Source organism: Lepidochelys olivacea (assembly GCF_965140295.1).
Source record: "Lepidochelys olivacea isolate rLepOli2 genome assembly, chromosome: 1".
NCBI classification, from domain to species: Eukaryota; Metazoa; Chordata; order Testudines; family Cheloniidae; genus Lepidochelys; species Lepidochelys olivacea.
This window is the reverse complement of record NC_140411.1, coordinates 322,913,562-322,940,173: the sequence shown is the minus strand read 5'-3', so window position 1 is coordinate 322,940,173 and position 26,612 is coordinate 322,913,562. Positions and strand designations below refer to the sequence as shown.

Below are 26,612 nucleotides of genomic sequence, written 5' to 3'. Positions count from 1 at the left end.
CTTGTATGTTTTACTGTAGTTTATTAGGATTGAGGGGGAACTATGTTCTAAAGCAGCTTGTGGTAGAGGATTATTAGGTACACTTATAGAATATATAAATAACTGCCAGTTGGTATTAATGGGCCTACCCATTATTTTTCATTATTATACTTCCTGGAATACTGGTAAAGGGGATGGGGAGTTGGGAAAAAGGTACAGAAACTTGGCTAGCACCAGAGGTATTCCTCTTCACTGCAGTTCTGAGAGATCCTAATGACAAATTTCAATGTTTTGTGATTTAGAGAGCTAGCTACTCTATTTCTTTTGGAGTGTCTCTTCCCTTGAGGGAGATCTCTGGTCTTTGCTTCTGGATGAGGCAATGGATACATCCTCTTTCCCAGGAATATGTTTGGCTAGGCCAGAAGGCATTTCATCTTCATAACTTCCAGATTTGTGTGGCCATGTTACTCCCCCCTTCCCCCGACACCTGGTTTCTGTGTAGAAAGGATTGTAGGATTTGAGTCATTGCACTCTTTTTTTGGCTATTACGTTGGTTGTGGATCAAATGGATGGGTGGGTGTATTTGGAAGAGGGCTTCTTTCTTCCTTCATTTTTTCTTTCCCTGCCTGCATGGTGAAAAGTAACTGTAAACCTGCCAGGTAGAGGACTTAATAACAGGCCTATAATTAGGAAGCAGGGGTAGAGCAGGTCTGGGGGATGGTGGCAGGGGTGCCGACTTTGTGATTTCCCCAAGGTGCTGCCCCCGCTCCTCCTCCAGTACCTCCTGTACGGAGCTGATCACTGTCAGGCAGGAGGTGCTGGGGGAGAGTGGGAGGAGCTGATTGGCAGGGCTGCTGGTGGGTGCTGAGCACCCACTATTTTTTTTCCATGGGTCCTCCAGCCCTGGAGCACCCATGGAGTTGGAGTCTATGGATGGTGGCAGTAGGAATAGTGTACACATCCGATGGCTGCACCTAACCGGTGACTCCTTGCAGCCTAACCCACTAGTTGTGCGATACCAGACTTAACAGATCTCTTGTTTTGTAGGAAAATGTATGATGTTTGCCTCCAAATGATTGCTTTTTAACTACAGAATTATTTTCATCTCACTGGTATGGGTTGTTTCCATTCTGTAGTGTTACCTGGGATGATGCAGTGATATCCAACGTTGTCAGCATGAGAGCCAAACGTTATTTCCAAAAAGCTCAAGGGACCACAATTAGCGCTTTGGGTCAGATTCTCAGTCTCATTCTGCTCCCTGTGTGAAACTCTACTCCCTTTGTGTCCCTTGAAATAGTTCATGAGTTCCCTGTTGGGGATTTCTCAGTTACAACTGTCTTCCTGCCAACAGCCTCTGGTGCAGCGGGCATAGTAGGGACCAAGGGGAAGTGGTTGGAGAGTGCAGCTATCCCAAGCTTGGCTATTCCAAGCTGGCATATAGTTCTTTGGCCACTACAGCCAGCTGGGACAAATTAGAGCAGCACCCAAACTGCTGTAACTTGCTGCGGGTATGGGCCAGAGTATCAGGGAGTTATAATCTACTGTAGATTCTCAGTTTCTCAATTAATGCTGCTTTGTGGCCATGCAAAGGGGGAGATTCATACTTTGCTAGGCCACACACCTTGACTTAGGCAGCTCATATCCTGCTCACCTCAGGGCTCCCAGTAGGACTGGCTGGAAAACAAAAATTCCATATTGCAGAAAATGTTGAGGTTTTGCCACGTTTTTGACGTGGAGCACATTTTTGAAGCGGAGCACAAATGAGACATTTAAAAAAAAATTCATGAAAAAGAGAGAGACCCACTCCAGAATAGCTCAGAATAGCCCAGTGGTTAAGGACTCACCTTGCATGTGGGTGACCCAGTTTCAAGTCCATCCTCTGAATCAGGCCAAGCAGGAGTTCCCACATCCCAGTAATAACCTAATAACCGGGCTGTAGGATCTCTCTCTCTCCCACCCCTCTCCCTTCATCCTGTTGTAGCTGTTCCACTTTTATAAATAATCAAATATTCATTGGGCCAGAGAGACACTGACACTATACCATGGTGGACAGGGAACTCATCTGGGCTGTGGGAGACTCCTCATTAAGAGCAGGGACTTGAAACGGGGCGTGTTACATCTGAGGTAGCTAACCTCTGAACTGCAGTCTCTTGCTCTCCTTGCGGTTTAGACCAGAAATTCTATCATGGATCCTGAGAAACCTTCCCTGTGAAAGTTTTGTCAAAAAGGATGATTTTCCCCTAAAAGTTTGTTTTGATGACTGAGCATTTTCTAGCAAAGTTTTGGTGGAAAAATTTCCAACCAGTTCTAGCTCCTTTAGCCTGGCAGACAGTGGGACAACCGGAGCTATTGACCCTCCTGTGATGTGGCAGGTAGCTAGCAGGGCAACTGTTGCTCAGCTGCGGCAGGGAAGGGAAGGGACACCAACTACTTAGAGCGCTACCAGCTGTTTCTTAGGCTGCAGGGAAGTGGTGGGCGGCTGTTGGGGAGGTGGTGCCCCCTGTATTCTATTCAAACTCTCCAGTTTAAAAATTACAGGAAATAGCTTAGGGAGCACAATTTTCACATCACTATGATTGTTTAATGCATATCTAGGGCATCATAGTGGGTTGTAGCCAGCCAGTGTGACTTTGGGAACTTTAAAAAATATGCTTTGGGTGTATATTTGTGCTGAATGCACATCTTCTTACTGTTTCTGTTTGGGATGCATTGAGCACATTATTAGAATTTTTATTTATTCATATTTTTTATTCAAAATATTTACATTATTGTAGTGTTCAAAGTCCCCAACTGGGATTCGGGCCATTTGTGTTGGGCACTGTACCAACACTGAAAAGAGACAATCCGTGCCTTGAAAGAATATTTTTAATAGTTATTTTCTTTAAAAAAAGAAAAAACAAAGTAATACACGTGTGCACGTGCACACCCCCATACACAAAACATATTTGCAGAGTAATCTGTTTTAAAAAAAAAAGTTTATATATTTTAGAAGACTATTTTTATTGCTCTTGGTACTCCTCTCTCAGGTGTGAAATGTCTAGAATTATATAATTTATTGTATATGAATTCTAGTTAATTGGACATGATTCAGGATTTTCACAGTCTGCAATAAATTAAATATTCATTAACATTTAGAACCTGTAAATGACACAGTTGAGCAATAAATGATGCATTTAGTCCCTGTTAAAGAACGCATTTTGAAGATTGTGAATACAAGGTGGCTGTCTTTGTTATCAATTATTTTTGTCAACCTTGCTTTATTTATTCTGTGCACTTCATTGACTTGTCTTTTTCCTCTTTTTCCACAGCAGAAGAAGTGGAAAATTTTGATGTTTCCAGTCTGCCTGAAGAAGTACTGCAGAACATTGAAGCTGACAGTTACTGGTGCATGAGCAAGTTGCTTGATGGCATTCAGGTAAATTGATTTCTCCTGTTCTTAAATAGTGAAGATAACTGATTAATGTCATGGCTTTGAACTACTTTAAGGATGTTGCGAAAAAGTACATGTAAGAAAATAGAGGAAAAAATAAATTTCCCCAAAGTGGAAATCTGCCATGAGTTTGGTGAAGGAGGTTTTAAAAAGTGCTGTACAACTTCTTTTGTACTGAACTTCTACATGTCTCAATACATTATGATGTATGAGAACGAAATTGGAGGTTGTGATTCCAGAGACATTTTAAGCACTTGTGTCAATTAGTAGAGATTGTCAGCAGCATTTTGTTACATTTGTTGTTTGAAGTCTGCACATAAAATGGTCAATGAGGGACAATGAGAAATGAGATTTTTGTAACTGACTATTTTAAACAAAATCCACTTTCTGGCAGAGTAACCTTTAAATAGGCTATCCTGATTTAAAAAAAAAATCATTTAAAAACCATTTCTTAGTACCCCAGTTTGTAGGATATCTTGAGCTGTTGTCTGATTTTATAGGGGAAACGATGAACAAAATGAGTCAAATGGACCAAATAAACAAATGCAGTCATTAAAATACAGTTTTGTGTATATGAACTGTTGGAGTAAAACTGTGTCTGTAAAGGTTACAGCCATTTACATGAGGAAATAAAGCCTCAGTTAAACTTATCTGTTTTGAATAGAGGGGACCAGCATGGTCCAAAAGAGAATAATCATTAGATCCAAACATAGTCAAAATATAACATTTTAAGAGGTTTAAATTAGTCTATGCCTTAACACAAACATACAATAAAATAGGTTATTAGGGTTTTTTAAATTTTCAGTTCAGAAAGCAAATTACATGCATTTAATTACATTCACTGCCTTATGCTATGGGCAAGTCTATACTACAAACTTTTGCTGGTGCAAGTTATGTTGGCATAAGGCCACTGCAGTTGGTAGATTGCTTGTGCGTGTGCATACTTGGCTCCCTTGTGTCGGCACTGCAGAAGTCCTTGTTTCAGTGCACAGTATGGTGCACTATGTGTAGTTATACCAGTTTGCAACTCACCACCATCCAGCACTCTCTGTTTTGGCAAGTTTTGGCAATGTGTAATGGGGCAGAAACGAGTTGTTAAGGGATGTCTTGGACTGGAAAGACAGGTTCCCAATATGCACCTTTCTTCATCCCATAATACTATCTCTATCCCATAATTTTCAAAGTCCCACGAATTTGCACAGGACTTGTTGCTGTCTGCTATCTCTGGCAGAGGCCTGGAGCCTGTACAGCTCTGCACTATCGTCATCAGCGTTGCAAACACAGGGTGCATGGTCCTCTGGTATTTGCAGAGCCACAGAGAGCATAATGATTTTCTGGAGGACAGATTGCTGTGCATAGCAAGAACCAATTAAAGATTGCTGGTGGCATTCATGGAGCACCTGTAAATGTTGGCCGAGAGCACCTGACCACAGAGTACATCAACAGAAAGGGCTATGGTTAATGCAAATTATGGTTAATGCATTTCTATTGTTAATGCAAATGCTGGCGGATCACTGGTGATGCTTCAGCAACATCAGTGTTGACTGGTCAGGGAAGGTGCATGACACTCACATCTCTAAGAACACAACGCTGTTTAAAAGGTACAATCAGGGACTTTCTTTCCTGACCAGAGGATTACCAGTAGCAATGCTGAAATGCCAGTAGTGATCATGGGGAACCCAGCCTACCTCATACTCCCCTGGCTCATGAAGCTGTACACTGGCCACCACAGCAAGGAAAAGATTGAGCTGTTGGCTTAGCTGATGCAGAGTGAGAGTTTGGTGTATTTTGTGTAGATTGAAGGGGCACTGACATTGTTTACTCACGAGATTGGATCTCCGGGAGAAAAATATCATAATGGCAATAGCTGTATGCTGTGTCCCGCATAATATTTGTGAAGCAAAGGGGAAAAGTTGCCGCCAGCATGGAGGTGGAGTGGCTTTCTGCTGAGTTTGAATAGCCACATACAAGGGCTGTCAGAAGAGTTCAACACAGCTGTATGGCTCAGGGAGGCTAAAGAGGACTTTAAGAGTGAGCCACAGTAATGTGTTCGGTGTACTGTGCTCTATCTGGCCCTGCTGTTTGGGAGCCTGTTAGGAATTGTGTGGTGCTTGGTACATATCTATGAATAGAACACTGACAATGCACCTATTAATTCTGTGGTGCTTGCTGTACATTTATGATTATTACACCATGTTTTATCACTGATCCCATTGTTACCTGGGGTTCTTTCAACCCAAAGCTCTTGTTAACTCTTACTCTATGCGAGGTGGTGTCGGGAAATCAGGGGAGACACGGCTGTCTGACCGATAGATGGCTGGCACAAACAGGATAATGCAAAAGTGCTTTCACTTAAAGCTAAACTTTATGTAGTCTCAAGCACTTACACATGTCCACAAAATATTAGTAAAACACCCCCAATGCTTGATAATTACCAAAGCTGAGTGTGGTTCTCGGGTGGCACAGCAGCAGGCTTCTGGTGGCCAAATCTTCCATCTGCTGGTGGGTACTGCAAGATGTATCCAGATGGAGAGTCCAAAAAGAGTCCAACTACCTCAAACTTTCCCCCCTTATTTATACATTAGACATGTCCCTTAAAGAAAACTTGTTACAAGCAGTTTCGGTGGTCCAGCAAAAGGTTCCTTCTGATTATTGATTAACCAGGTGTGGGTTTTTCCAGAGTTTGCAGCTGTGAGGCCCCCAATAGACATTCCTGGGGCACATCCTGCTCTTCTAAAATGCATGTATCAGCCACTTTCACACAGTTCTTATCAGGAAGGACACGGGGTCAAGCTGCCCTCTCTGTGGCACCCAAAGACCCCCCCTCCCCTCCTGCCTTAGTTAAGCTAAGCCTGCTGAGTTGGCCAATTTGCAGCCTGCTGACTTGGCTGCTTTTAGCAATAAGCCATATTGGTTTCAGGCACTTTACTGGTTTGCCAAAGTCTCCCCGTACAGTTTCCCCTCCTTAAAGGTCACCTTTCACACAAGGGGACCTTTACATGTTCGATGTCGCACCTTTTCTGGATGCACCTGAGTTGAGATCCAACGAAAGCTCAAGGCTCTCAGCCGAGACCGAGCAAATTATCTTCTTGTTGGCATCCCATAGTTAGCACAGCAATTCACAAGCAATTGCCTTAGCCTCCTTTCCCAGGTGAGGGAGGGATGACAAGTTCGATATGTTCCTTACGAGTATCGGTGGCAGTAACCACTGACTCATCTGTTGGGGAACTTGCAATTGTGAGGGGTGGGGAAGCTTCTGCTCTCGGTGATCATTGGGCAGTGGAGTTCACAACTGTGATCAGAGCAGTCAGTGTCAGACATTGTGGGGCAACTGCTGGAGGACTGTTAGGGTTGACACAGGTAATGCAGTGTCTACATGCACACTGCATCAACCTCACTACATTGACCATGGCTCAACGCTGCTCAAGGAGGTGGTGTTATTGTGTTGGCATAATGGAGAGCTGACATTGGTGGGAGACAAATTTAAGTGTAGACACATGCACAGCTAGGTTGACGCAAGGCAGCTTATGTCAACTATCTTTGTAGTATAGAGTAGGCCTATGTCTACACTAAAGAACCTATGCCAGCATAGCCCTCTAAAATAACCACAGCATACACTGACAGAAGGAGTTTTTTCTTCTGGTGTGGGAACACTACCTGCTTGAATAATGTTAGCAGTGTTGACAGAAGCACTTTTCTGTTGGCATAGCTGAGTCTACACTAGGATTTTTTTCAGCATAGCTATGTCGGTCAAGTCTGTTTTTTTTCCCCCCACACCCCAGACTACATAACTATGCCTATATGTTTCAAGCATAGACCAAGCATTACAGTAGAGTAGTAATAAATGGTGATGTATGCATACTTTGGGTATGTAATGTGTGACTAGGACAGCTCTCTGCTTGTTAATGAGGCAGCATGATCTTAACATTTGCCAAATACCTCATGTCTGAATGAGTGTTACTACATGTTCCCTTGAATTTGTGTGTGTGTGTGTGTGTGTGTGAAACAAATGAATCCTGTAGCTCAAGTTCAAATCTACAAGCATAGTCTGTCCCACTCCTATTCCCTCCCCTTCTTACTGAAGAGGGTACCTTAAGAAAATTAAGTTTAAATATTCTGTTTAGAAACAGAAGGTGGGATTACTTAACGTCATTTGTTATCCAAAACTGTGGAAGTGTTTCCTTGAGTGGATTTTCCATAATGAAAGAGTAATGGGAGAGTAACAAGAGAGGAGTGATCCCAATGTAATTTACAGGTTTAACTATTTTGGACTGCTTTTTGGTGATAGTGGGGTGTAATTCCATCCTATATGCTAGTTTTAGATGTACCAATTGTTTGCCAGCAAGACGGCTGTAAAACAGAGATCACCCTTGCACAGGGGGCAAAAAAGACATATATGAATTTATCATCTTATCAATAAGTGAAATGGAAAACATATACCATGTACATTGGCCAAACTGGACAGTCTTTACACAAAAGAATAAATGGACACAAATCAGACGTCAAGAATTATAACATTCAAAAACCAGTCGGAGAACACTTCAACCTCCCTGGTCACTTAATTACAGACCTAAAAGTCGCAGTTATTCAACAAAAAAAACTTCAAAAACAGACTCCAATTAGAAACTTCAGAACTGGAATTAATTTGCAAACTGGACTCGATTCAATTAGACTTGAACAAAGACTGGATGTGGATGAGTCATTACACAAACTAAAAACTATTTCCCCATGCTAATTTCCCTCCCTACTGTTACTCACACCTTCTTGTCAACTGTTTGAAATGGGCCATCCTGATTATCACTACAGAAGTTTTTTTTTCTCCTGCTGATAATAGGCCACCTTAATTGATTGGGCTCGTTAGGGTTGGTATGGCAACCCCCATTTTTTCATGTTCTTGTGTGTATGTGTGTGTGTGTGTATATATATATATATATATATATATATATATATATATATATATATATATATATATATATATATATATATATTCCTACTGTATTTTTCACTGCATGCATCTGATGAAGTTATGCTTATGCTCAAATAAATTTGTTAGTCTCTAAGGTGCCACAAGTACTCCTCGTTGTATATACCATTAAGGAATGCTTGCCAAAATGCAGCAAACAGCAGGCAAATGGCCACTTCAGGACTGTAGAGGCTTGTCAATGCCAAATTTACAAGGCCACCAATTAGAAAAATATAGAACAGGAAATTCTAGGTATTTTCTTCTTTCTGTGAGCTGACCATCATTACTTTATCTTCCAATCCAGAGCTGACATAATGCATGTTCTCTCTTAAGGCTGTATTAATTGATGACACACTTTTTAAAGAAATGCTCAGTCCCTGAAGAATCAATCTTGTACTTTTTGTTCTAGGAGTTGAACTGAAGTTGTAACAGATTGTGATTGGCATATTAATTGTAAATATGCATGTTCTGATGCTGGTTTAAGCAGTATCTAGAGTTTAAAGTGAATATACTAGCTCCACTTTTTTCAAATTATGTGGAGGTAACAGGGTTTGCCTTAACCCTTTCTGGATCTTGGTTAAAAATGTACAACCCACATTACTGTGTTTAAACCATAGAGTCTTATTGTGCTTTATTCATTTGTAGTTTTATTTTATCATGACTTAGTGTATGCTAGATTACTGAAGTAAAAATTGTACATCTGTACGAAAGTGGAAAGGCTACGTATATTCTATGCCTATTTGGTAATTCTGTAGCCACAGTATTATGACTTTGTTCTTATCATTCTAATGGTGACGAATTGCTGACTGCTACTGATCATCTTTGCATAAAACACCAAAGAATTTACAATAATTTCCTATTTGCGTTTGCCACTTAAATTACTCTGTGACTCAGCAAGGTCCTTAACTAGAGTGTATATACGGGAAAGGCATTGCTGTGCTCTTGGCACTATTACTATTTATAAAAGAATTATTCTTCCATAACACTTTCTTGCTTTATAATTTGAATGTTTCTTTGGGTTAGGCATTTTGCAGAAGGACCACAAACTAATTAAGGTCAGAAGAGGTTCACTTTTTGATAAAATTGTTTATGAAATATTTAGGGAAGAAAAGTGCTCTACTTTCCCTAGGGTGTTTTTAAACATAATTATCCTGCTCCAAGGTCAAGTAAATAGTAGCATGCTTTCTCTGCGTAGCAGCATCTGAAAAATTTAGCCTGTTTTGTTTTTTTAATTTGACCTCTGTAAATGTGATTCATTGCTTATTTGAAACTCCATAAACGACACATTTCAAAGCACATATAACTCAAACATAGAAAATAAGCTCTTGTAATACTTAAAAAAAAAATCTTATGAGGATGACAAAATAAATGTGTAATGTGTTCTCCAAATGAGAAAAGATGTATAGTACATGCTTGACAGAAAAAGTAACAAGGCATAACCAGTCATATGTAGATACAAAAAAGAGAGAAATAATTGCTTGGCAGTAGTAGCACAAAGAACGCTCTGGGTGTTATGCATAATAAATACATTATATTATTTTTTTCTCCATTGTTAATACTGAATTTCTTTATCTGGTTTCACTGAAGGACCCTGAACAACTTAGTTGCACTTTCCCTAACATATGCTGCTATACCTCTCACCTACAAAAAGTGAGTTCAGTGATTACTTCTCCAAGTCTCACTTGTGTACACAAACATAAGTATGTTTGGATCAATAAATTATTTTTCAGTGAAGATGAAAGAAGAAGTAATAGGCTTGAGATGCAGCAAGGAACATTTGAAATATTATGTGGAGATGTTAAAACCTTTTATACAGTGTATTAGTTGCCACTGGAAATATCCAAGGGTGCACCCATCTATCATGGGAGTATTTTATGATAACAAAATTAACCCTGCCAGTATGCAAAGAAGTGGGTGAGACTCGGACCCACTCTAGGTCCTTTTTATATTTACTCTGATAAGTTGTTGTTTTGTTTCTTTGCTTTACATCTCTTACATTTAAGTAGAATCATAGAATATTAGGCTTGGAAGAGACCTCAGGAGGTCATCTAGTCAAATCTCATGCTCAAAGCGGGACCAACACCAACTAAATCATCCCAGCCAAGGCTTTGTCAAACTGGATCTTAAAAACCTCCTAAGGATGGAGATTCCACCACCTCCCTAAATAACTCATTCCAGTGCTTCACCACCCTCCTAGTGAAATAGTGTTTCCTAATATCCAACCTAGACCTCACCCACTGCAACTTGACACCATTGCTTCTTGTTCTGTCATCTGCCACCACTGAGAACAGCCTAGCTCCATCCTCTTTGGAACCCCCCTTCAGGTAATTGAAGGCTGTTAACAATTCCCCCCTAACTCTTCTCTTCTGCAGACTAAATAAGCCCAGTTCCCTCAGCCTCTCCTCGTAAGTCATGTGCCCAGCCGCTAATCATTTTTGTTGCCCTCTGCTGGACTCTCTCCAACTTGTGCACATCCCTTCTGTAGTGGGGGGACCATAACTGGACGCAGTACTCCAGGTGTGGCCTCGCCAGTGCCGAACAGAGGGGAATAATCACTTCCCTCGATCTGCTGGCAATGCTCCTACTAATGCAGCTCAATATGCCATTGGCCTTCTTGTCAACAAGGGCACATTGCTGACTCACATCCAGCTTCTTGTCCACTGTAATCCCCAGGTCGTTTTCTGCAGAACTGCTGCTTAGCCAGTCAGTCCCCAGCCTGTAGCGGTGCATAGGATTCTTCCTTCCTAAGTGCAGAACCCTGCACTTGTCCTCGTTGAACCTCATCATATTTCTTTTAGCCCAATCCTCCAATTTGTCTAGATCACTCTGGACCCTATCCCTACCCTCCAGCGCATCTCCCCCCATCCTAGTGTCATCTGCAAACCTGCTTGATACCGGCTGCCAACTAGGTATCGAGCTGTTGATCACTACCCGTTAAGCCCAACAATATAGCCAGCTTTCTATCCACCTTATAGTCCATTCATCCAATCCATACTTTTTAACTTGCTGGCAAGAATAGTGTGGGAAACCTTATCAAAAGCTTTGCTAAACTCAAGATATAGTACATCCACCGCTTTCCCCATATCCACAGGCTCAGTCAGTTCCCCAGGGGAGTCAAAGTCCTCTTTTCTGAAGTCCAGGGTCCGTAATTTGCTACTCTCCTTTCTTCCTTTTGTCAGGATCCTGAACTCAACCATCTCATGGTCACTGCTGCCTAGGTTGCCACCCACTTCTACTTCCCCTACCAATTCTTCCCTGTTTGTAAGCAGCAGGTCAAGAGGAGCACCGCCCCAAGTCACTTCCTCCAGCACTTGTACCAGGAAGTTGTCCCCAACACTCTCCAAAAACTTCCTGGATTGTCGATGCACTGCTGTATTGCTCTCACAGCACATGTCAGGGTTATTGAAGTCGCCCATTAGAACCAGGGTCTGTGATCTGGAGACTTCAGTTAGTTGTCTGAAGAAAGCCTCGTCTACCTCATCCTGGTGGTCTATAGCACATGCCCACCACGACATCACCTTGTTGCTCTTGCTTCTAAACTTAACCCAAAGACTCTCAACAGGCTTTTCTCCAGCTTCAAACTGGAGCTCTGAGCAATCATACCGTTCTCTTACATACAATGCAACTCCTCCACCTTTCCTCCCGTACCTGTCCTTCCTGAACAGTTTATACCCATCCATGTGCTCCAGTCACGTGAACTGCCCCATCAAGTAGCTTGCTCTTGTCAGTTATTTTTCCTACTACTTTTGTCTGTGCAACCAAAGTTAATTTAATTCAGTTTGAACATTATTTATATTCAAAACCAAATAACTTGCTGCCTTCCCCTTCTTCCTCCCCTCCCAAACCAAACCCAGAATGATTGACCGTAGCACTAAGAGAGCCCCAAATAAGTTCAGGGCCCCATTGTGCTATGCACTCTACAAACACATGGTGAGAGACAGATTCTACCTTAAAGAGTTTACAACCTGAACAGGGCTATTGATATTTTGTTTTAAGTGTGGCTGTAGGATGCTTAAATAATCCTACTAGTTCAAAAGTTTTAAGAGTGGGGTCAAATTGCTCAGATACTACAGGGATGAGTGCAGTGTAAGAACCTACCTACATAACAATAGAGTTGATAGACTCCTATTGATCGGTAGCATTGTTCTATCTGCTGTCCATCTAGCATGCTATTCAGTGCCAGAGCACACACTGTCATAATGGGAATTGGAGCTTTAATAAATAGCTCGTTGCCAAGCTGTGTGAAGTCTGTTGTTGAGGAATGAGGTACCAGTTCATTTAGTTTTGTCTCTCCAAAGAATAAGAAGAGTCAACAGGAAAGTGAGGCGCAAATTTCATTTGCTTGCCTTTTTAATAGAAAAATAATTTCTTTGGTTACCTCTCTTCCCCTAGGCTGTCTGATTCTAGATTCCAAAGTTGTTCAGAAAGGTACCGAGGCATGGGTTTATCAGTAGCCAATCTAGCATTGTGAAGACTGAGAATACCTTTAGATTTCCTCCCCTTCTTTGAAAAATGTATGTGGATGCGTGTTCTCAGTTGGATGACACACTTTTCAGTATAGTACTGCTGCTGTAAGTAGCAGTGTGGCTGCTGAGTCCCTGAATAGATTAGGTATGTGGTATTTGCCTTCTGACATAGTTAAGATTCTTGTCAGGAATGGGAAGCCTACTTTTATACTTGGTTTACATATAGATAAGTTGACCCAGTTTCTTATTCCTTATCTTTCACTTTAGAGAACTTAGACTGAGTCTGCATTTAAGCTATGCGTCATAAATATAAAGGGAAGGGTAAACACCTTTAAATCCCTCCTGGCCAGAGGAAAAACCCTTTCACCTGTACAGGGTTAAGAAGCTAAGATAACCTCGCTGGCACCTGACCAAAATGACCAATGAGGAGACAAGATACTTTCAAAGATGGGGGTAAGGGGGCGGGAACAAAGGGTCCTCTCTGTGTGATGCTTTTTATCATAGAATCATAGAATATCAGGGTTGGAAGGGACCCCAGAAGGTCATCTAGTCCAACCCCCTGCTCGAAGCAGGACCAATTCCCAGTTAAATCATCCCAGCCAGGGCTTTGTCAAGCCTGACCTTAAAAACCTCTAAGGAAGGAGATTCTACCACCTCCCTAGGTAACGCATTCCAGTGTTTCACCACCCTCTTAGTGAAAAAGTTTTTCCTAATATCCAATCTAAACCTCCCCCACTGCAACTTGAGCCGGGACCAGAGCAGGAATGCAGGTCAGAACTCCTGTAAAGGGCTAATAAGCAATCTAGTTAGATATGTGTTAGATTCTGTTTTGTTTAAATGGCTGATAAAATAAGTTGTGCTGAATGGGATGTATATTCCTGTTTTTGTGTCTTTTTGTAACTTAGGGTTTTGCCTAGAGGGATTCTCTATGTTTTGAATCTGACTACTCTGTAAGGTATTTCCCTTTCTGATTTTACAGAGGTTTTTCTTTTACTTTTTCTTTAATTAAAATTCTCTTTTAAGAACCTGGTTAGTTTTTCCTTGTTCTTAAGATCTAAGGGTTTGGGTCTGTGTTCACCTATGCAAATTGGTGAGGATTTTTATCAAGCCTTCCCCAGGAAAGGGGGTGTAGTGCTTGGGGGGATATTTTGGGGGGGGGGAGGGAGACGTTTCCAAGTGGGCACTTCCCTGTTGTTCTTTGTGTAACACTTTGGTGGTGGCAGCTTTTAACCTAAGCTAGTAAGAATAAGCTTAGGGGGTCTTTCATGCAGGTCCCCACATCTGTACCCTAGAGTTCAGAGTGGGGAAGGAACCTTGACACTATGTCAGCACCGCTACATCAGTCGGGAGTGAAAAACCACACCCCTGAGTGACACAACTATGCTGACAAACCCCACACTGTAGACACAGCTGTGTCAATGAAAAAGGGCATCTTTCATTGTAGCTATTGTGGGTCATGGAGGTGGTGGTCCTACACTGATAGAAAATCTTCTGTTGGGGTAAGCTGCATTTACACTTGGCACCTATACTGGCATAGCTTTGCTGACATAACTGTGCCTGCGTAGGCTCCATAATGTTAACATAGCCTTACTCATGCTGTTTTTTGGTGTTCTGAGATTTCTGATGTAAGGGTACCTTTGCTCACAAGTTAGAGAGATGATTAGTCTTTGTATGTTTTCGAGCAGTCTCTGCCCCCTCCCTTAAGTGTTTGAAATTTTAATAGTAACTATTTTATCCTAAAATTCTCAGTGTTATCTTTGTTTCTTCAGTCTCTCTTCTTTTATATGTGACTAGTTACGAATCTCATCAATATTTATCTGTGTCCGGCAAGAAAACAGGTTTCATCCTCTTTGAAAATGTTTTGGTACGTGGGACCCACGAACTCCTCAATGCCGACTGGTAGGGGGATTACAAGAATATCCTGATTCTGGCATGTACATTCTGGTTCATAAAAGAATGTCATATGAGGTCTTAAATAAAAGCCAGGGTCACACTGGTCACAAATATTGCTGTGAAATGCATGTACAAATTTTACATAAAGAGTTATGTATGTATACTAGAAATATGTTCTAAGGTTTGTATCAAGGTAGAACACAAGTGCTGGCTTCTTCCTTTCCCCAGGGGTGCTCAACTCCTGTTCAGTCCCTGTCCCTGCCCCCACTCCACCCCTTTCTGCCCCACCCTGCCTCTTCTTGCCCAACTCCATGCCCCTCCCCCCCCGAGCATGCCCCATACCCGCTCATCCTGTACATCGCAGAACAGTTGATTTTCAGTGGGAGGGAGGCACCAGAGGAGGAAAGGGAGGAGTTGATCGGTGGGGCTGCTGGTGGGCGGAAGGTGCTGGAGGGAAGGGGAGGGTGCTGGCTGCTGATGGGTGCTAAGTACCCACTTAATTTTTTTCTGTGGGTGCTCTAGCCTTGGAGCACTCACAGAGTCGGCTCCTATAAGGTAGAATTGACAAACAAGTTTTCTGTCAGAAAAAAATACAGTGGAACCCCATTTATCTGAGCCTCCCTTATCTGGCTCTCCATATTAACCAAATCACCCTCTCCTGGGTGGCTGGGGCTTCTGCCATGCCTGGGACTGACAGTCCGAGCCCTGCCACTTATTCTCTAGTTTATCTGGATTTTTGGTATCTGATCTGGCTCCAGTCCCAATTAGATCAGATAATCAGGGTTCCACTGAATGTTTGTTCACTTTTCTCTGTGTCAATATATAACTTAAGCATTCTAAGCCAACACAATGGGAGTCCCATTTACATATGAAGTTAAGGAGGGGGGATTTGTAATCAACAGGGAGGCAGCACACCAGAAGTTATGCAGCGAGCGGCTTTTCATGATTTTTGGTACCAACAATAAATGTTGGGGGATATAAGGAGAAGGAAAGGAAGACATCCCTTTATCCTGTACGTAGGACGTAATCAGGCACTGCGGTTATATTCATGAAAATGGGATTCCAACCTGCCCTTGTTGAAATGCTGCAGAGGACATTTGGGGTGAAGTAAACTTTAGACAGGAGGCTGGCATGTTAAGTATAGTTTCTAATAATCATGTTATGATTTTGTTTATATGCAACCCTTTTGTTTCTGTTACTCTTTCTCACTGTCTCTTGAATCTTTGATAAATTTCCTGTTGTTTTCACTATAAATATACCTCAGTGCTGTGGTATTATGCTGCAGAGGACATTTGGGGTGAAGTAAACTTTAGACAGGAGGCTGGCATGTTAAGTATAGTTTCTAATAATCATGTTATGATTTTGTTTATATGCAACCCTTTTGTTTCTGTTACTCTTTCTCACTGTCTCTTGAATCTTTGATAAATTTCCTGTTGTTTTCACTATAAATATACCTCAGTGCTGTGGTATTATATAGGGAGCTGAACTTGAGTTGAATCATTCAAGCTGGTGTTTACTCTGTTCCCATGGGGACAGCAGACTTGGTATTTCTGTGAGTGTTCAGTAGAGAAGGGGCTGAAGGCTACAGGAGACTGCTTCAAAGGAGGTCAGGATCTGGGGTGCACTTATTGTTAACCTGCAAGGTGAAATGAGGGGTGGGGTAGCCTAGAGGAGATTTTTTGGGTGGCTAACAGACTGGGAATGTCAGGGAGCTAACACTGGGTTAAGCACAAACAAATCTCCTAGCTGGAGGCCAGGAGAGTAACCGGGTGACTCTCAGTCCTTGGTACCTTGAGAATAGTCAAAACATGGATTTGTTGAGCAGAAATCTTGAAGCTTTTCATATATTCACATTTTAGAGTGTCACTGCAGTCTGTATTCTGTTTTATAATTGAACCATGTCAGTCACTTTTGACTGTCTATTCTGTGTGCTCAATCTTTACTTATCCATGACCTTAAATCACATAGAACCATAGAATCATAGAATATCAGGGTTGGAAGGGACCTCAGGAGGTCATCTAGTCCAACCCCCTGCTCAAAGCAGGACCGATCCCCAATTAAATCATCCCAGCCAGGGCTTTGTCAAGCATGACCTTAAAAACTTCTAAGGAAGGAGATCCCACCACCTCCCTAAGTAACATGTTCCAGTGTTTCACCACCCTCCTAGTGAAAAAGTTTTTCCTAATATCCAACCTAAACCTCCCCCACTGCAACTTGAGACCATTACTCCTTGTTCTGTCATCAGCTACCACTGAGAACAGTCTAGATCCATCCTCTTTGGAACCCCTTTTCAGGTAGTTGAAAGCAGCTATCAAATCCCCCCTCATTCTTCTCTTCTGCAGACTAAACATCCCCAGTTCCCTCCGCCTCTCCTCATAACTCATGTGTTCCAGTCCCCTAATCATTTTTGTTGCCCTCCGCTGGACTCTTTCCAATTTTTCCACATCCTTCTTGTAGTGTGGGGCCCCAAACTGGACACAGTACTCCAGATGAGGCCTCACCAGTGTCAAATAGAGGGGAACGATCACGTCCCTCCATCTTCTGGCAATGCACCTACTTATACATCCCAAAATGCCATTGGCCTTCTTGGCAACAAGGGCACACTGTTGACTCATATCCAGCTTCTCGTCCACTGTAACGCCTAGGTCCTTTTCTGCAGAACTGCTGCCTAGCCATTGGGTCCCTAGTCTGTAGCGGTGCATTGGATTCTTCCATCCTAAATGCAGAACTCTGCACTTGTCCTTCTTGAACCTCATCATATTTCTTTTGGCCCAATCCTCCAATTTGTCTAGGTCCCTCTGTATCCACATCTATTTGTATCCTATGGTCTTTTGTACCAGAATCTGAGGTGCCTCGTCCCAAAGGAAACTCCTACAAAGCTCTGCTGCAGAATTGGATACTTCCTATTTTTATATGTTCATGTCATGTGCCATATATGAGTAATGTAGGCATTTGTGTTCTTTGCACACAGTTTGATAATTTCATACTTTAAATATATATTATGGTATTTTTAATATATAACTTATCTTTGAACATTCCTGAAAACTAGTGAATCTCACAACTTGTGCTTGATTGGACATTTTCCTCTGGAAATATGTTTACTTGCAGATATTGGCGGCCTGCTATAGCTTAAACAATGTCTGAAGACTTACTGAATATACTAATCATCATCCATTTGATTGCCAGCATATTCTTATTGACCCATAATTGAAAAATTCCTGAAAAATATATAGAATAGTTTCCAAATTTACAGATATTATTAGTTTGACAATTTTATAATGGGTTTGAATTTCAGCAAAATAAAACTGATCCTACAGTTTTCTCCTTCCACCTGACTAGATCAACATTCACTAATGCTTATTTTCTAATTACTTTTTTTGTTTTTTGTAAAAACTCCTTACAACAAGATCCCATACAGAATCCCAGTAACATGCAGATAAAAAGTTCACATTGATTTGTCTCACTGACAGGTCTAACATTTGTATATAAAATTGAGTACAACACCTCATTTAAAGTTCAGTACAGATTAACAATACAAAGTTTTAAAAAAAAATAGGTACAGCTAAAATAACTTTTAACAGCAATTAAATAACCAGAGGCAGAATACATAAGCATATGCTGCATAAAAGTTCTACTCCAACAGAATTAAAATAGAAAAATTAGCAATAAAATATTAATATGGTTACTGCAGGCAGGACCTGTGAATTTGAGAATATGAGACCGTTTACGCAGTTCCTTAGGGTGGGAATGACTTGTGTTGCTTATTAGCAACTCCTATGGCTGATTAAAGAGCAGGATTTACAGGCTTCAAAAGGAATCCTGTCCAGTCTTCTGTAATTAGATAATTGTTGAGAAAATGGGTCATCAAGGAGGGGTTGTAAATTGTGTGTGGGGTCGAGGAGAATGGATAGGCTTCTCTGGGACTTCAGGGCTCTGTATGGGATCCACACTTTGTCTTAAGTAATACATTTCTCTTTAAGTTTCTCTCTAACATCAAAAGTTCTCTTTAACATCAATTCAAATACTTACCTTAAGATTGCTATGTTTGTAGCTTTAGTTTATTAAGCTCTCAGGTGTTGGTTTCTAATTGACGCTGCTCAGTTTTGGAAACATCTGGGTTTGACTTGCTATTCTCAGACGTTTAAAACAGGTATTAACATAGTTACTCCCATACTAGCATTACAACATCTAACTTGCATACTTATTTCCATACTACAAACTAGATAACTGATCTTTCAGCAATTGCCGCTGTTACTCAGGTTTGTGAGACAGGTTCTGGGTAATTCCTATTTAGTGTCTTCTGAAAATGTAAAGGTTCTTTCCTTCTTATATTAGTTGCTTGCCTAAGTGGGATTTAGAGAGTCACATAGATTGATCTGTTTAGCTTTCTGCCTTTTTCCTTCAGCAGCAGCTACTTTGGGGAAAATGTTCTGGCATGGATTTGTTGAACACAAATCTGTTTGAAGAATTTGTGTAAATACTTAGCTTTTTTATTCTAGGGAGTCAGTCCGGTTTGTAATGTAATAATTATACAATTCTTTAGTGATTACATATTGCTAATAGCCTGCTACGAGGCTAACACAGCTGATTTTTTTTTAAAAGGCTATTGGCTGTATGCAGCTGATCATGCTGTCTGTTATCATACTGGGTATTACAAAGCTTGCATATAATGTTACCCTGTAATCCCCAGTAATGTCAGAAACATCTAGAACAAGGTTGGATCTTTCCTAGGCTTGTTCACCTTCATTATGGTTCAGAATTTTGGTATTGTCTGTTGTCAAATAGCAATACTCTTTCCTCGGAGATCATAAAAGATAGAATTTGTGGTGTTGATGATAATTGGCCAATATTATGGTTAAGATAGAGCATGTAATGGATTAGTGGGTCAAAACTTTCCTGCTTTGTAAATGCAATATAAAGTGAGTATCAATAAGCAGTGTCCCTTGCTAGTTAGGTGTACAGTTGGAATCCCATTTTCATTAATATAACCGCAGTGTGCTTGGTCTGGAATTGAGATTCTCAGTGGACTCTGTCCTGCATTTGCCAGTGGCAGGCAGGACCAGGGTATAACTTCCTTCTAAGTGGAGACAGGAAGGGAATGGAGGGAGAGGAGGAGGATGGAGAGAGAGAATTTGGGTCACTGTAACAATACTGTCCAGACTGCTTTCTGTTGGTTAGTCTGGCTCTACTAGTGGTCAAGTAGAATTCACTGTAGTTCTTTGGCGAGCACTAAATTCTGTGGCTTTTGCTGTGGATGTGGAGTGACAGAAAACTAGAAATCCTGCATTTAGTTGAAGAAAGGCCTAAATTCTGTATTGTAACTAAGGTCTACAGAAGACTGACTACTTTTTTGGGGTAAAACTTTCAAGATTGCTGAAGATTATCATTACAAGATACTTGAGAGCCTAAGGGCATGGCTACACTGGAAACTTCAAAGCACTATCACGGGAGCGCTCCCACTGCAGCGCTTTGAAGTGCGAGTGTGGTCGCACGTGAGCGCTGGGACAGAGCTCTCCCAGTGCTCCTGGTAATCCACCTTACGAACGGATTAGCTCCAAGCGTTGGGAGCACAGCTCCCAGTGCTTGGAGCCTGTTTACACTAGCGCTTTAAAGTGCTTGGACTTGCTGCGCTCAGGGGGGTGATTTTTCACACCCCTGAGCCAGCAAGTTAGAGCGCTATAAAATGTAAGTGTAGCCAAGCCCTAAGTCTCCTTGAAAATTAGGGTAAAATTTTCAAAAGTGAGTTTCTCCTGCAAAATATGCTTATCCTGTTATGTCATTTTTTCTACTCACACGTATCATTTTCCCCCTTCTTACTCATGACTATGTGTGTCTCAGATAAAGATGGTATATGAGAACAAAAAAAGACACTTTGTGACCTGTATGTTCAGCAACTTCAGTAATTAAAAATGTCACGTTTGAGGGGTGTGAATTTTTATTATAATATAATAAAACAACCCCCCGAAATAATCAAAACTAGCATCTATTTCCACTGTACATAAAATAATCTGAATAATCAAATACATTCAAATGTGTTTTTACACCAACAGATAAGTCAACATAAGAATGGTCATACTGGGTCTGGTCCATCTAGCCCAGTGTTCTATCTTCTGATAGTGGCCAATGTTAGATGCTTCAGAGGGAATGAACAAAACAGGGCAATTTTGAAAGATCATCATGTCCTAGCTTCTGGCTATTGCAGGTTTAGGAATACCAAGAGCATAGGGTTGCGCTGCTGACCATCTTTAGTAATAGCCATTGACCTCTCCTCCATGAACTTATGTAATTCTTTTTTGAATCCAGTTATATGTTTGGTAACAAGTTTCACAGGTTGACCATGTGTTGTGGGACTTCCTTACCGTTATGTTAAATCTGCTTCCTGTTAATTTCATTGGGTGACCTCTAGTTCTTATGTTTGTGAAAACATAAATATAGCTTCCTATTCATTTTCTCCATATCATTCATGATTTTATAGACCTCTATCCTGTCCCCCCTTAATTGTCTCTTGTCTAAGCAGAGCAGTCCCAGTCTTTTTAATCTCTTCTTGTATGGCAGTTGTTCCATATCCTTAATAATTTTTGTTGCCCTTCTCTGCACCTTTTCCAATTCTGATCTATCTTTGTTGAGAAGGGCCATCCACAACTGCGTACGTTCTCAGATTAAATAGCTTATTGACATGACTGACAAGTTGATGAGAAGTTAAACTTATTGAATCCTGTGTTTTTTAAAACCTGTCTAAAAGGAGAGGCCGGCATCTGTCTTAATAGAATCATAGAATATCAGGGTTGGACGGGACCTCAGGAGGTCATCTAGTCCAACCCTCTGCTCAAAAGCAGGACCCATCCCCAATTAAATCATCCCAGCCAGGGCTTTGTCAAGCCTGACCTTAAAAACTTCTAAGGAAGGAGATTCCACCACCTCCCTAGGCAACGCATTCCAGTGTTTCACCACCCTCCTAGTGAAAAAGTTTTTCCTAATATCCAACCTAAACCTCCCCCACTGCAACTTGAGACCATTACTCCTTGTCCTGTCCTCTTCTACCACTGAGAATAGTCTAGAACCATCCTCTCTGGAACCACCTCTCAGGTAGTTGAAAGCAGCTATCAAATCCCCCCTCATTCTTCTCTTCTGCAGACTAAACAATCCCAGTTCCCTCAGCCTCTCCTCATAACTCATGTGTTCCAGACCCCTAATCATTTTTGTTGCCCTTCGCTGGACTCTCTCCAATCTATCCACATCCTTCTTGTAGCGTGGGGCCCAAAACTGGACACAGTACTCCAGATGAGGCCTCACCAATGTCGAATAGAGGGGGATGATCACGTCCCTCGATCTGCTCGCTATGCCCCTACTTATACATCCCAAAATGCCATTGGCCTTCTTGGCAACAAGGGCACACTGCTGACTCATATCCAGCTTCTCGTCCACTGTCACCCCTAGGTCCTTTTCCGCAGAACTGCTGCCTAGCCATTCGGTCCCTAGTCTGTAGCTATGCATTGGGTTCTTCCGTCCTAACTGCAGGACCCTGCACTTATCCTTATTGAACCTCATCAGATTTCTTTTGGCCCAATCCTCCAATTTGTCTAGGTCCCTCTGTATCCTATCCCTGCCCTCCAGCGTATCTACCACTCCTCCCAGTTTAGTATCATCCGCAAATTTGCTGAGAGTGCAATCCACACCATCCTCCAGATCATTTATGAAGATATTGAACAAAACCGACCCCTGGGGCACTCCACTTGACTGTCTCTTGCATTGTATTGAATGATTGAAGATGGCCCTAAACAGCAGATCAGAGATGTACATTGACATTCCGCTTGGTGTTTCATAGTTGTAATGAGCATTCCTCTGATGGCATAGTATATTAACACTGAGAATATTTTCATGTTATGGATTGTCACAGGAAATATAGAAAGTCTTCAGAGAATGAGGATTAGTGTCTATTTAAATGTAGAGATTTTAGGACTGGGCATTACAGGAAAAATTAATTTTTTTTTTACTCTCGTCCTTTATCAGAGGTAATAGTGTGTATGTACACATACAAATCTCTACTCAGTACATTTGTGCATGTCTCATACTTGTCTGTATTTTTAGTGGTGGGTGTCATGCTGTCTGGAGTGATTCACGACCATGCCTGCCATCCTCAGGGCAGATACCCGAAACTGGTGGTATGTTTTATAATTAGATTTCACCAACTCAGTAACAAATGTGAACTGCTGGATCACAGTAACAGTCTTGCCATAGAGTCAAAGATGGTCCCCTTGTTCATTCCAGTCTATCTGGCCACCCAGAAGACCTGGATTTTAGTGATAAATAGTCCAAAGATCACAAAATATTCAGGTTGCTCCCAGTCCCAAGAGACCAGTAATTTACGTCCTAATCAGAGCCGTAATTAAGCATTTTAGCACCCGGGGCGAGCAATCATATTTGTGCCCCCTACCATGTTTTCATCATTTTTCCGCCAATTTTTTCCACCCCCGCAGCTTTGTGGCAGCCCCACTCACCCTGCCCTGGTTACAACCCTGCCTCAGATCAATTTGCACTTTAGCTCTCACACTGAAGACAGTGCCTGTAGCAGCTCCACACAATAAAGGTGCTATATTTTTATATTAGTGTTAAGTTGTTGTCACATATGTTATGTAATTGTACAAGTAGGACTAGGTATGAGTAGGAAGTTAAGTCCTGCCAGAGGACTTAGTGGTGCCAGAGTTGTTACTTGCAGTCTCTTAGTGGATCCATGATTATTATAAGCAAATATTACAACACTTCCTACCTTTTAGATCCTCTATTCTGAGTATTATTGTGTTAAACCTTTTTTTTTTTTAAAAAAGATTGTCCACAGTGCTATGTGATTGGACTGCACATAGCAAAATGGGCCCCGGATTCTGATTGAGACCTTTAGATTCTATCAAACACAAATAATAGATTTAGTGCCTGTTTTTATAAGATATTGGTATGTTATATGGCTAGTACCAATGATATGGTATTGTGTTTGGAGAGCCTTGCGATTAGAAATCATGCAGAACCTCTCCTGTAATTTAAGAAATCGCTACAAGTTTTAAAAGTCAAGTTTTATTAAAAATTAATGGTTACGGAGTTCTCAAATCCACGTTATTCTGTAGTGGATTTGTTGGATGAATTGCAATGTGTACTACTGAGTACCTTCAAAAAAATTCTGCTTCCAACACTGGTGTACTCCAGGACACTGTCCGATAGTTCCTATATAATACTATAATTTCTATCCTCATGTTTTTAACTGACAAGAAATCTCTTAAGTGAGGGCAAAAAGTCACCTTTGGAGGAGTGATACCAATGACATACAAAATAGTGATCAGTATCTTAAGTTTTCTCTGGTTTTCTGACTTCAAGGAGTCATAAGATGAACCAACAGTTGTCCGAGTTAGAAGAGCAGTAGATAAGTGAGTTAAAATATTCATTACTCTTCAATATGAGAATTAGGATAATGTAAAGCCTTAAAAGCTTTTGTTCTTCTCTGCACCTGTGATGGTGAGAAAGGGTTAAAGGCCCAGTTAGTCACATTCACTTCACCTGGGTGGTAATTCAGTAGTTACTTGTCAGCCAGGGAGGTTAGGGCTAAAGAAAGATCAGATGATAACTCAACAGACACCTTGGCCTTTTATAAATAGACTTGAGAGAGTTCTGTCAGGGGAAGAAGCCACAGGGAGCAGACAGGCAGGCTCGTGCCTGAGAAGGACCAAAGTACTGAAAACTGTTGGAGGCTAGAGGACTTAGGAAAAGGTAGGTTGGATGGGACAGTGCTTGATCCCAGAGCTGGAGAAAGACAGTTGAACTACAGGAAAGGATTCATCACTAGGCCCAGAAGATAAGTTGATTTGGGACTTTCAGCTGCACTTGAACATTTTGTTATCCTGGAAAGGGTTTGAACTAGGAGCCTCTCAGTCAGAGGGCTGAGTGGCATGCAAAGGCAGATGGCCTTGGAGGGTGCAAGGGAGATGAAAATTCCTGCAATCTTCCACTCTGAAACAAGGAGACAATCTGGTGGTGATTGTGCACTACTACAACACAAAGTGGGCCTGATTCTGCCAGGTGCTATGAAATTTGCATGGTACTTCAAAATGTGTCTCTTATTACTTGGATTATTTTGTCCTTAGTTCAGGTTAATTATCTGGTAATAATTTGTTAGTCTATTCCTGTAAAACCAAAATAGTGCAAACAGTCGGTTACATGTGGCATAAATGGAATAGTTTATAAATCTGATTGAGTCTGACCTATGTGATTTTTAAGAAGGATACATTTTATTTTTTGTACATGTGGTAAAAGGAATACTTGACTTGGCAGTGGTAGATGTCTGTTAATATGAAAAAATAGGGCTTGCTTTTTGCATTCATTATATTAAAAATAAAGATTATAAAACCGTAAAAAGTGAATACGTTGTGTGGTATTTTAGTCTATTTTTGTAAATTGTATCTCTTACATTTTCATCAAGAATTTGTTGATATTTTGTCAGACCCAAAGAGGTGAGAAGTGCTGTAGTGTTGTTCTTATGCTTGGCTACATTATTATTATTATTGAAGTTACTGACAGGTGTACTTTTTAGTTTTAGCTGATTCCGTTTCTCCTTCAGTGACTACATTAAAAGCTGTCTTCCAGTTTTGTTTTTTCCTTTTCAGTACTTTTTCCATCACTGCAAATTGCATCCAACCATCGCAATTTTTTTAAAATGTTCATTTTCTTTAACCAAAAAACCCTAAAAACAATGCAGAATCTGACAGTTAAAAATAGAAAATATACCTGATAATTAATGGTTAGAGCAACTGAAAGCTCTAATAAGGCACATGTATTCATCATGTATTTAAAGCATCGCCGTAGTGACAGTATAGTTATGATTCAGAAGGCACATTAATTCTAAGCATCTATCTTCAGAAGCTGAAAGCTTCTCTGTTTAACCATTTTTTTCATTATCTGAGCATGGAATAATAATTTTGATCTAAAATATTATTCAGATGATTCTTTAAACTAGACTAAATTGGTTATTTAGTTTTTAGAAATTAAAACATCTAAAGTATATGGTCCTCAGTAAGGAATGTTGTTTTCCAAATTTGAAAACACTGGCTGAGAAACAGTATATAAAAAAATGGTTTACTGTGCAGGTTCAGTGTATTATTTTCCTTTGCTAGAGTAATTATACACCAAGTGTAGTTCCCAACCTATGCTTGTTTTTCCTTGTTGCTCCTTTGCACTTGGATAATTCAGGAGGTTGAAAAGAGGAACAGCCTTCAAACCTGGTGTCAAGGTTCCTTCCCCACTCTGAACTCTAGGGTACAGATGTGGGGACCTGCATGAAAACCTCCTAAGCTTACTTTTACCAGCTTAGGTTAAAACTTTCTCAAGGTACAAATTAATTTTATCCTTTGCCCTTGGAATTTCCACTGCCACCACCAAACTTTAACTGGGTTTACTGGGAAATGTAGTTTGGACACGTCTTTCCCCCCAAAATCCTCCCAACCCTTGCATCCCACTTCCTGGGAAAGGTTTGGTAAAAATCCTCACCAATTTGCATAGGTGACCACAGACCCAAACCCTTGGATCTGAGAACAATGAAAAAGCATTCAGTTGTCTTACAAGAAGACTTTTAATAGAAATAGAAGTAAAGAAATCACCTCTGTAAACTCAGGATGGTAGATACCTTACAGGGTAATTAGTTTCAAAACATAGAGAATCCCTCTAGGCAAAACCTTAAGTTACAAAAAAGACACACATACAGAAATAGTCATTCTATTCAGCACAATTCTTTTCTCAGCCACTTAAAGAAATCATAATCTAACACATACGTAGCTAGATTACTTACTACAAGTTCTAAGACTCCATTCCTGGTCTATCCCCAGCAAAAGCAGCATCACCGACA

The 26,612-nt window shown here is 41.0% G+C and overlaps 1 protein-coding gene across 3 annotated transcripts in view; it reads left to right on the top strand.

Moving 5' to 3' along the window:
- The window catches only part of TBC1D22A (TBC1 domain family member 22A), a 438,694-nt gene that overhangs the window by 172,936 nt on the left and 239,146 nt on the right, over positions 1 to 26,612 (top strand). For all 3 annotated transcript variants that reach the window (XM_084629309.1, XM_084629310.1, XM_084629311.1), the window contains one exon: positions 3,288 to 3,394. In XM_084629309.1, coding sequence (XP_084485435.1) covers positions 3,288 to 3,394 — 107 coding nt within the window. The remainder of the gene's footprint in view (positions 1 to 3,287; positions 3,395 to 26,612) is intronic.